At 48.4% G+C, this 12,161-nt stretch overlaps 1 protein-coding gene across 1 annotated transcript; it reads right to left on the reverse strand.

Moving 5' to 3' along the window:
* Positions 1 to 1,341: 1,341 nt before the first annotated feature.
* LOC144114483 (rhythmically expressed gene 2 protein-like) lies at positions 1,342 to 2,666 on the reverse strand. Its single transcript, XM_077648248.1, has one exon. It carries the CDS (start codon positions 2,407 to 2,409, stop codon positions 1,645 to 1,647), a length of 765 nt encoding a protein of 254 aa, XP_077504374.1. The 5' UTR covers positions 2,410 to 2,666; the 3' UTR covers positions 1,342 to 1,644.
* Positions 2,667 to 12,161: the final 9,495 nt, after the last annotated feature.

Raw genomic sequence — 12,161 nt, forward strand, 5'->3', positions numbered from 1 at the left:
GCATGCTTAATACTGAGGGTGCCAGCTTTATGTGTATTCCAAGTGTAGCAAAAGAAAGTGAACATGTTTGTGTGCTAGGACTAGCCTGCGACATGATGGTGGAAGGACTAGACTGCACTTTTAAGTTTTAAGGTGTCGGCTGCATGAATCTGAGCTTGCAGCATTGAGCTGGGTGAGCACTTGTTTCCAGTGCTTATTTCAGAAAGAATTGCACAAGAGTAGCACTACGCTGAAAATGTGATAAAATATTTGTTGGTATATGTTGGTCGTAAATTTCTGCGCTGTTCTACAAACCTCGGCAGGCGTGTAAACTAGTAAAAACACTGCTTTATTATTCACTCAGTCCTATTCAAAGGTAGCTGCAGTTCTGTGTCTCATTTTGGTCAAAACTGCAGGTCAGTACATAGAAATTGAAAAACTACTTTTGATAATTAGAAAACAAGGGGCAACTTCCAGTAAATAAACAATGGGAAAGATTGCAGTATACGATCTGCAAAGCAGCTGCTGCTATGCTCAAGGCAGTAGCAACTACCTTGACTGAACAGTTGTCCAAGTGACAGTGATTTGCAATTGTAATGAGGAGCGTGTGTTTTTTTAGACGACGCATATCCTATATTTGGCTCTCACTGGAGGTCGGAGTGACAAGTGGCAGCTCTGTTACATACTGACAGCTACACACTATGGCATGATCACCTGTCAAGTACCTTGCTGGTTCCAACAGTGCATTGATTAGATAAAATTTTCCTGTGTAGGACCACCTCCATCAGCTTGGACATGGTACAGCCCTTGAATGTTAGCTCAGACAGCAGCGCTGCTACCGTACTACCATTGCCAAATATGACGCTCAGTTCACAATGTCTTGGTCAAAAGTCTTAAGGCCAAAGGCTTTTCGCTTCAGCCACATAACACAGCCATTACGGCACTATTAAGGACTGAATGACCTTGAAAAGCTAGCAGAAGGTTTCTTCTTGCGGTAGCCAAGTTTCCTGCTTGACTTGTGTTTTGGATGATCTGCTACGGAGCATTCTAGGAACATTCATTTCGCTTCAGAAGAACGCTGTGGCCTTAAGACTTTTGACCAAGACTACATCTTCCAGCTACAGCACGCATGTGCTGCTGGCAATGTACAGTCGTCCACAGGCCTGTGGACGACTGTACAAGTGCCAGCAGTGTGTTGAGGAACATGCAATCAAGAAGTGAATTCATTTTTGCTTTTGCATCAGACCTGAAAGGCATGGAAGAGGTCATGCATATTCAGGAAAACTGCACAGAAAAAACAATGTATGCTTCGCACTGATTACAGTGTATCCTTCCATAATGAAAATGAAAACAAGAGTAGAATATGCTAAATAATATACTGTATTGCACAGGAATGGTACATTTCACTACCTTTTCTCATGGTCAGCCACCATACGCAGAAAAGTGGACGTAGAAAATGGAGGTCTAATGCTTTCAGGCCAAAAAAAAAAAAAAAAAGTCGCAGCACCATTTTATACCAAAGTTTCTGACGAAAAAGTGCAAGTCCGATCTCACTGTCCGCAAGGTGCATTTGCACTGCGCACTTCTCTAGTTCTATGCACCGTCCCTGTTCCACCACTACAAACTCTTGTGCCGCACGTACCGTTTACAATTAGAAAACTTGGCTTACGTAGCACACTGCGACTCCTGCGCGTCAACCACTTTGACAATATCTGCCAGCCGTTGGATCATGTCAGCAGGGTCTACGAGGCCCTTGGACAGTGCTCTATGCCGGTGTGATTCGTCGTTGACAAGCAACAGGGCGTTCCAGCCAGCACTTTTGGCAGCCAGGTAGTCAAGCTCGATGTTATCACCTACATGCAGTGCGCGGTCAGGCTTTAGGTGCTCGTCGCTGCTAGCACAGATCAAGGCCAACGAAAAGATGTCCTTCGAAGGCTTCTCAACCTTAACCACAGCTGAAGCAATAACAAAATCGAAGTAATGTCGCAGTCGAAGCCCAGTCAGAATGCTGTCAAGCCGCTCGTCTGTATTTGAGATGACGCCAAGCTTCCGACCCGAATTTTTGAGCCGCTGAAGCGTTTCAACCGTGCCAACGTTTGGAGCCCAGCATTCAGGTGTTCTGTACGATTCATAAAGGTGCTTTGAGATGGACGTCATGAGCGACTCGCTGATGGCGCCTGAGCCGGAGAGCGTTCGGCTAACGAGCTCAGCCCACCACTGCTGCGATGTCATGCCGCTGTCACAGCCGTAGTTGGGATGCTGTGCCACCATACGCTTGAATTCAATCCTGAACTTTTGATTAACGTGATGCGGATCAGCTGGGACGCCGTAGAGTTGAGCGACGCCAGAATAGATCTGTCCGACTGACTCCTTGTAGCGCAGCAGCGTGTTTGTTGCATCGAAGGTGATGAGGCGCAGGCGCGACACCATGTCGCGTGTAGCATCTGACACGATAACACTTAGGCGCTTGTAGTACAAAGGAAATGAACCCAGAGAGCAACAAGCCACGAGAACAGCGTTAGCGACGCACAAGGTCGGTTGTCGAGCCCGGTGGAACGCGTGAGCCTGTGGCCCCGTAGCTCGAAAGTTGGATTGGATTCGGCCTTACCACGCAGGTGTGTTAGACAACGTTGGATGTAGTGCCAAGGCTGAGAAAGTGGTAAAAAAATCAGCTGTAGTTGTCTTGTTATTTAAGTGACAGCAGTTGCATTAGAAATGTGCAGAGTTAATAGGTTCAATCGCACAAATGTTGCAAGCTGCCAAATCGACTGCCGAAAACGAAACTGTTTGCCTGTGCACTGCCTGTTGTAGCGGTGGATGGAGCAGGTCCCTTGAAATTGCGTGGATGTTGAGACTGAAATGAAATTTTTCGTCCTAAGTACGCCCCCATCAGTTGCCGCAATGCGGTGTATAGACGTGTTTCTGAATAATTATTGCGTAGGATGAAAAACTGAGCTGGTGCGGACATAATCATGCCTGTAGTATTCGGCCCCAGGAAACATGTCCGTCTATGAGAAATTGTACTACCGATCACTACCAGTATGTACAGTATTGTGCGTTTTTATCGTGAAGACTTTCAAAATTTTCCCCGCCTCAACCGCTGGCGCATCTGCAATGAAACTGCACACAGAGCTTGCGTATTATGGTAACTTTTGTATCGTAGCAAGTTTGACAACGGTACTTACATAGTTGAGACGTGCATAATGCGAAAATGTAATCGTCTACGTAGAGATCGGCGAACCAAAACCCGAAAATGACGTTTTTCGCTGAATGGCGGCAGTGGCGCCATCTGCTTTCGGCAGGCGAAAGCGTCACGACAAGGCCGCCGAGGCGAGCGTTGCAAGAAGCGCGGGTCCTTTGAATATGCCATTCCGGCCGTTTCGTCTGCTTCAACTGAAGCGCTTACAGCATTTTCGGCTAATTTAAGCAGAAAGAATATCAGAACAACTGATTTAACAAGGCTTTACCTTTCAAAAAATATTGTTTGCAACGCTCGTCTCGGCGGCCTTGTCGTCACGCTTTCCACTACCGAATACAGATGGCGCCACTGCCGCCATTCAGCGATAAAACGTCGTCTGCGAGTTTTGGTTCGCCGATCTCTACGTAGACGATTACGTTTTCGCATCATGCACGGCTCAACTCAGTAAGTGCTGTTGTCAAACTTGCTACGATACAAAAGTTACCATAATACGCAAGCTCTGTGTGCAGTTTCACCGCAAAAGAGCCAGCAGTTGAGGCGGGGAAATTTTTGAAAGTATTCACGATAAAAACGCACAATACTGTATACGTACCTAACCTGCAAATTTCCTCTGGGCAGCGTATAAGTAGATTTAGGTAATCGGAGTATGCTCAGAACCCGCCGCGGTGGATCAGTGGCTGTTGGTTGCGGGATGTTGTTGTTGTTGTTGTGGCCTTGGTCACATATGACACATACCCATGACGGGGGATTGGCCAGGGTTCAGTGGGGATACCCCATAAAATAGGAATAACTGGAGTCAAGCTAAAGATTGTACCTTGGGTGAAATTTCAGAGTAATTGAAAAGAAAAAGAAGAAACAAAATATCGGGAGAGAATATTTGAGAATTCAATAATGAAAGATATGAAAATACCCAAATGCTTTTTTGAATGCAGAAATTTTTTGGAAACATTTAGCAAGGGAATCTGCTCGTAGCTGTTATATAATTGTGGAGGTATTCATAAACTTGATGCAGTGCAAATCCCCTGGCGCTCGCGCCGAAAGAGGAGGAGAGGAACCGACAAGGGGAGACCCAATTTTGTAATGGGAATTTCTATATGTGTTCTCCTCTGATGTGCAAACCTCCAGCAAAAGAGTAAGAAATGCTCCAATGTCTCTACTTCGCCACAAGCCGCACAGAGGTTTGTGGGACTGAACCCGCATCTACATAAGTACAGATTTAAACGGAGAATCGTGCACCGCATGAGTGTCGCATCGTTACCTCGCACTGCCGGGCTTTACACGCACGAGCCTTCCATGGGTACATGAGATGTTGGTAGTCGACAGTAGAGAGTAAGGGATCGTTGCATGCGGCGGATATAAACTGAAAACGTAGAAATCGAGTCATTCCAAAGAGAACAAGATTAGGGACACTACTGACAACTGGTGCATTTAGAGCTGCTTTTGCCAAAAGGTCTGCTGCTTCATTTTGTAAAATACCGTAGTGGCCTGGTATCCAAACGAAGCGCACCTCTTTCACCCATTCAAGAAGAAAAAAGTTTAGTGAGCGTCTCAAAAAAGTGTCTTGTGTGGACTCCAGCGCCAGCAAAACAGAGACAATCTGAGAGGAATATCACCTGAGAAACAGTTGTGGGAATTGCCAAAGCGGCCAGCCCCAGAGCCATAAACTCTGCTAGAAATATGGTTGTGTAATCCGGGACTCTGACCGAAAAGCTCCACGAGAGAGACAGAAAATACCAACCCCTGCCTTCCTGTCGACCCCAGACGCATCTGTAGCAATTACAGTACGTTGTGGGTACTGGGCAAGGTGATCCAAGAGGATTCCAGTTAATATCCTTGTAGGCAGATGCTTCGCATTAGGGGAGAAAATGAAATTAAAAGCAATATCCACAGGGGACGCTGCCCAATCAACTCTGCATACAAACTTGAGATCCACACCAATATTGGATAACAGATCCTGAGTATATACAACCTGAAGTAGGCGGAACCTTGGCCAATGAGGAGTGAGAAAAAGGGCAGGGTGGGAGACGAAAATAGGAGTAGCCACACCAGGAGCCGACTCAAATGCTCGCAAAAAAGTCCTGACAGTTAACAGGTGAAACCGGGAGGTAAGGTCGGGAATACGAGCCTCCAAGTACAGAACTGCGGTAGAAACTGATTGAGGGAGACCTAGGCAGAGGCGCAGAGCGCGCCTTTCTAGCAGCAGCAACGGATGAAGCCTATATATTTAGGGGAGCCAGAAAAAGTATGCAGCCAAATTCCAAAATGGGTCTGACATAGGCTTTGTAGAGAAGTACAAGCGTATCCCGGCGCATACCAAATTTCCTATTACTTATCTGTAGTAGCCTACCTAATGCACGCTCTCCTCTCTCCACGTTAGTTTTGATGTGGGGCCGCCAATCCAAAATGGCATCATAAATGACGCCTAGATACCTCAACGATTCTACGTGAGGTATGATGTCCGAGCGATAGCGTAGTGATATGTACAGAGGTATGTTGGTTTTAAAAAGTAGTACGCTGCTTTTGTACACATTTAATACCAAATTTAATTAAATTTAACCTCAAGCGCATTGAGGTAATCCTGGAGAGAGCGATATAGGGCATGAATGTCTGCTGCAGAAGCAAAGAAGGCTATGTCATCTGCATAAACATATACTGTAACCTCAGGGTGAACTGGAATGTCGCATATCAACAGATTGAAAAGAAGTGGCGAAATTACAGAACCTCGTGGCACGCCTCTGGTTTGGGCATATGGCTGAGGTGAAAGAACCGTCAGAGCAAAAGAACTGCCGTCCTGTTAAAAATTCGCGGATCCATGGATAAATGTAGTACGGCGGGCGTAATAACGCCAATTTAGAGAGAAGGATCGAATATTCAACACTGTCGTATGCTTTAGCAATGTCAAGCGTCACTAATGCTGATACTTCCTTTTTGTGCATAGCAAGGCGGATGAGCTTCACCAAATTGGATGTTAGAGCTATCGGCCGAATGTTATCAATATAGAAGCCTTTCTTTGAATCTTTTAAGAGCAATATTATTTTCGCCACCTTCCAGGAGCGCGGCAGCCATGTAGTTTCTAATGATGTATTAATCAGGTCGAGGAGGCCCTGAGTGAAGTCTTGCGCTAGTATTTTCACCATACCGACTGTAACACCATCCCAACCCGGAGCTGAGGATTGCATTAAAGAAACTGCAGTTGTTAACTCTGATTTATCAACGAAAACATAGTCTGAGCAGGGGTAGGGGGCGAACAGAGGGACTCTACGTTGCTCCTGAAAACGTGAAGCAAGCCCTTGGGCAATTCATTTTAACTCAACTTTCGCCTAATGTGGAGAGAGCACCACCGAGCTGGTTAACTGCATGATTGATGTGTTCACATTGCGTTCCATAAAACGATACAAGGCCTTCTTATTTTTTGGGTTTGACAAATATGTGTTCAAATTTTGATTGTAGTCATCCTTTGCCTTTGTATGGTTCTTTTAAATGATGCCGAGAAAAATTTGTAGTTGATCCAATTTTCCGGGCTCTGATTGTGCGATAGAGACCTCCACGCTGCTTTCCTACGACGGAAAGCTGTCTCACACTCATCATTCCACCATGGGGATGGTTATTTATTGCAAACAGCAGAACGCACAGTGAACTGGGAGCTCTCCGTAGCCTTAAAAATTGAAGAAAACACACGCTGAGCCCTGCTGGTCCTACATGAACAAGGATCAGATGTAAGGGAGGCGCGCAAAGAAGATGTGTAGGCTGCAAGATTAACTAATTTTCGGGCAGAACCACGCTATCGGAGGGGGCTCACCAATATGGTGAAAGTAATTGGCAGGTAGTCACTAGATGTGCCACAGTCAATTGTGGACCATGCCCCTATACCTACTCCTCTTGTTGCCAAGGGCAAATCGAGAACTGAGCGCGAGTTTCTGCGGATGAAGGTTATGGCCCGAGAGTTGCAACACCGCACATCATTTGCAGACATCCATGCCCATAACGTATGGCCACGTGAATCAGTATAGGAACCCCAGACTACGTGGTGGGAGTTAGTCCCCAGCAATCATTACCCTGCTCGAGTTTGCAAGAAAGCTGTCTAGGTGGTCTGTTCTACATACTCCATTTGGAATATAGACGTTTGCAACTGTGACTGTAGAGCAGTGCGGCAAAGTGAGATCTATACCTAGAAGCTCGAAATCGGAATCCATTACTCTTTTAGTTATTGATGCCCGATGGCACAATTTTGACTAAATCATGGTCACCAACACGCCGTCCCTACCATTTATGCGGTCCGCACGGAAAATACAAAACCTGTTTAAAGAAAATGACTTAATAGGGGATAGCCAAGTTTCTTGGCAAGAGCACGATATCTGGGTTATGAGAAGATAGAAGAATTTTTAAATGAGGAAGAGAAGACGCAATAGAGCGGCAATTCCATTGTAGAACCTTTATACCCGCCATGGTGCCTATTCGAGAATGGAGGCTGAAACAGCCTCTTGAAGAAAATCTGACTTGGAAGATACACTAGGAGAGCCTTTTTTGGTCTTTATCCGGGGAACGGAGGACTTAGGAGGAGAGGCTGAAGCACGACGCTTCTGCGTAGGACAAGCCATTTCTACGTCATTAGTGCAAACAGTGTTGAGAGAAAGACTTACAGGAACACTGTCGAGAGGCGGCACATGAGACGGCACCTGCGGTGATGACGTGGCAACGAAAGTTTGAGCACAGGCTTGCTGTGATGTTGGAGCTGGTGGAACTACAAGCTGAGGTTGAGAAATAGCCTGATTTGTAACAATATCAGACAAGGCCTGCGTGAAGCTGCTGAGCATGCGCTCGGCCACCGCTGAGAGCGCTTTTTCGACGGTTGCCACTATTGAGGCAGACAATGTGGTCTTGAGGTCAGGAGTAGGGGAACGCACTATGCTGGCATATGAATGTTTCCAGCGGTTAAGGAGCGCATAAGCGTCTGCCCGTGAGCAGCGATTCTGCCCAATTAATTCCAATAAATTTTGCTCCTGAGACCGACTTTCACAAGTGGCATCATCGGCGCAATGGCTGTTATTGCATAAACAACAGCTTGGCTGATCAGCTGTGCAGCTATCGGAAGAGTGACTTTCACCACACACCCGGCACCTGGTCGCCGACTTACAGGCTCTAACACTATGTCCAAATCTCCAACAGTAGGTACATTACTGGGGTCGAGGATGCAGCGGGTCTACACGGTAGACAATTGGCCAAACCTTCAACTCCAAGGGGCATGCGCGACCAGCAAAAGTTGTTATGACTGACTCCGTAGCGACACGTACTCCAGCCATCTCGCGAGAGCAGCGGTATACAGCAATAATTCCCGCCCCGGCTTCTTGGAACTCCTCCAAAATTTCTTGAATTGAAGATGACGGTTCCACTGCTCGGACAATGCCCTTAGTGCACACAAGTTGACAGGAATGAAGGCTTTAACCGGCAGAGAAGTGAAGGTATTACACCGGAGCAGATTCGACACACACTCAATCTTTGCCTGCCAAAAGGTCGCACTTCCGAGATGTCGAGATAGTGACCGGTTAGATTTTTCAGTTGTTCCTGGATTGATTTTGGATTCTTCATTTTGAGAATTCCATCTCGAATTGGTACAAGCGCCACGGGGTTGTATCAATCCCATTTTTTAGAAAAGAATTTAAAGGCAAGCTTTCGGCCGGCAGGCTGGCGAACCAGGCTGCCGAGCCTCCTCACGGGGAGGTGAAAGACATGCCTACACACAGCGCGCCGGCAACCTTACACCCCCCGAGACAGCACAGCTACCCTGAACCCTGTCAAAAACCCCACGAACGTGGAACGGCCTCACCAAAGGACACGCCCGGGATAGCGCGATGGGCATCTCCTCCGCTTCCGTAGTGGTGTAGGCGGGAATATAAAGTGACCGGTTCTGAGGTGATGGTTTGTGTCGAGGAGCGCCGCAATCGCATGCCGTGCCCCATAGCTGGCGGCGTCTAAGTAGCGGCAATGCACGTTTGTGAACGGCCCTGAAACATCTTGTCTCGAGCGGTGCGAAGCCCCGGCTGGAGGCTGGGGTGCATGTGCCTGGGGATAGACAAAACTGCATATGTCTGCCGTATGAAGTTAGGGGCATCAGGCATTTCAGCGATTTGGTGAATGCGATCCGGGTATACCCAAGCGATGCAGAAGTGTTCGACCAGCGTGTCTAGAAATCGTATGAGCCGAGCTTTGCGCCGCAAACAGCGCCTCAGGGAGTATTCGGTGAAAGTGTTGGCAACATTTCTTTCCTCAAAAAACAAATATATCACTAATGCTGCCCCCGCTCTTGAATACCGAGGGAGAACGAACCCCCAAATAGACGAGGAAATCTCCGAGGCACAACGTCTGGACAGCCCTGCAGCAGCGACGCACCACGTCTGCCCCAGGGACGTACAGATGGTATAACCAATAAAGCACTATGTAACCTCGATGGAAAATCTATCGCCGCCCTCACGGAGTACACGAACAGCTGCTGGAGAGAGCGTCGCATTCCGCAACAGGGGCAACATGCCAAAACTGCTTTCATACCGAAACCTGGCAAACCCCTCAGCTTGGAAAATCTCCGGCCTATATCCCTTACCTCCTGCGCCGGTAAACTAATGGAGCATGTCGTCCTGAACAGGCTGAGCTGGTACATGGACGACCAACAACTGTATCCGCACACCATGCTCGGCTTCCCGCAACACTTGTCCACGCAGGACGTCATGCTCCAACTCAGAAATTAAATCCTAGACCCAGACCTCTCCCACTAGCCGAGAGCAATGCTTGCACTAGACCTATCTAAAGCTTTTGACACTGTTCAGCACTCGGCAGTACTCATGTCCCTCAGTAATCCGAATGTCGGGAAGATGGCGTACAATTATGCCAGAGCATTTCTGAAGGACAGGGCAGAACGAATACAATTCGGCTCCACCAAAGCTAACCCTTTTCATCTAAGTGGAACAGGTACCCCACAAGGCGAGGTCCTCTCGCCGTTCCTTATCAACGTGGCCCTCATTCCGCAAGCCCATATGCTCGGATAAATTTCCCACCTAGAACATTCTCTGTACGCGGACGATATTATACCTCTGGATTGCTACAGGAAATTATGGCCAAATTGAGGAGACACTTCAAACCGCTAGCTCTACAGATATGTCCAGTCTCATGCCAGGAGAATTGGCTTAACCTGCTCCCCGAGTAAATCGGAACTCTTGGTTTTTTCGCGAAAACACCCGGGACTCAAATCCCCTTAAGGTGATAGTCACCCTCAATAATGCCGAGATACCCGGCCGAAGTCCAAACCATCAGGGTACTAGGAATGCTCCTCAGAACAGTAGGAAAAATAATGCGGTGATTGGCCAACTCAAAGCAAGCTCCAACAGCACGCCGCTCCTCGTCCGCAGAAATACTAACACAGAGGAATGAGGGAGGCGGACACACGGCGGCTTAGTGCAGGCCTTCGTTCTCAGCCGTATACGATTCCTTACGTTCATCTCTCCCGAGCTGCGAAAGAGTCCCTAGACTTAATAATTCGCGCAGCATATAAAACAGCCCTCCACCTCCCCAAAAATACCACCACTGAAAAACTGTGACAGCTTTGGGATACACAAAACGGTCGATGAACTGGCTGAGGCGCATTTTGCAGCACAATACGAACGCTTCTCCCACACGACTACAGGAAGGGCGATTCTGGGAAAACTCAAAATTGGGTACACCACCACGGCTAACCCAGAACTTTCGCACCCTAATGAAATTGCCGACCGTAAATTCATTCCACCCCTCCTCAAAAACATGCACCCAGTGCATGACTGAGGCCGATACGCAGCTGAGCCATGGCCCTGCACTACTCCCCTTGCCGGAAACGGTCCACGTGGACGCGGCAGAATACCGCGACAAGAAAGCATTTGCATTCGCGGTCGTAGACAACCACGACCAACAACTGGTGACGGCCACCCAGCAAGCAACGCACCTCCCTATGTGGCCCAAAACGTATGGAATGTCCCAGTCCCGTACAACTTTTATGAAACGTTTCTAGACCGTTTCTAGAAACAAGCAAAAGGCAGAGCTCCCACTAAGGGTCTAGAAACGTTTTTTTAGGGAGTGTTAAGCAGCGACAAAAACTAATCATACCATTTTGGTCCCAGAAAGGTAACTGGGTATAACGTTTCGGGACCAATGATTTTCAACAAGCAATAAAAATCGGCTTCTCTCCCTCTATTCTCTCTCCCTCGCGCCACAATCTGCAGGGGGAGAAAGGTTTGCTCTTGCAGTCGTCGTTTTGAGAGATCAAGCAACAGTTTCGTTCGAACAGCCGAAAGGAGTGCTTAACAGCGCATCTCGGCGCATGCGTTTCTCGCACGTGGGTCGTCGGTTCTCTGCCGCAGGCAGGCGACAGCGTTGTCTTTTTATCGCGCCGCCGGAAACGGCGGTCACCAGCGAGCCCGTCTCCTAGCGGTGCCCCTGTTTCCGCCCAACTTCAACATGGTGCGGTTGTCCCTGGTGTGGTGGTCCCTGGTGCGGTGGCACCGGCTATCGTCAGCAGTACTCGCTGCACCGCTGTCAAGCAGAGGTGCAGTAATGGCCTCCAATCGCTAGCCCGGCTTCCTCGCTGGACGGAAGCCACCTTGCGTACCCTTATTCCCGCAGCCCCCAGCCGTTCGCGCATGCGCGCAAGCCCCAGCACACGGCAGCTCTTGCTGTCATCACTGGGTGCTATCGTGGAATTCGTAGCTACGGATTCACGGCAACTTTCGTGCGCACCTCGGCGTGCCCATACCATTCCTTTTGGAACTGATGCAGCGGCGGCGCATCGCACGGCCTTACTGATGCCGCTGCTCGAGGCGGCGGAGTTCGTGGCAATGGGCGACTCCTAGCAAGCTCCCTGCATTCCTCAGCGCCTCCGACGACTGCAGCATGTTGTTGGTGGCAGCGTGGCCGTCCACTGCGGTCATAGGCGGGAGGGACCTTCGGAGACCCACCACCTTGCTGC

This window comes from Amblyomma americanum, chromosome 1 (genome assembly GCF_052857255.1).
Source record: "Amblyomma americanum isolate KBUSLIRL-KWMA chromosome 1, ASM5285725v1, whole genome shotgun sequence".
In the NCBI taxonomy this organism is placed as follows: domain Eukaryota; kingdom Metazoa; phylum Arthropoda; class Arachnida; order Ixodida; family Ixodidae; genus Amblyomma; species Amblyomma americanum.

What these genes read in the sequence shown, in the direction of transcription:
- LOC144114483 (XM_077648248.1), bottom strand. Translation starts at nt 2,409, where the DNA reads ATGGTGTCGCGCCTGCGCCTCATCACCTTCGATGCAACAAACACGCTG.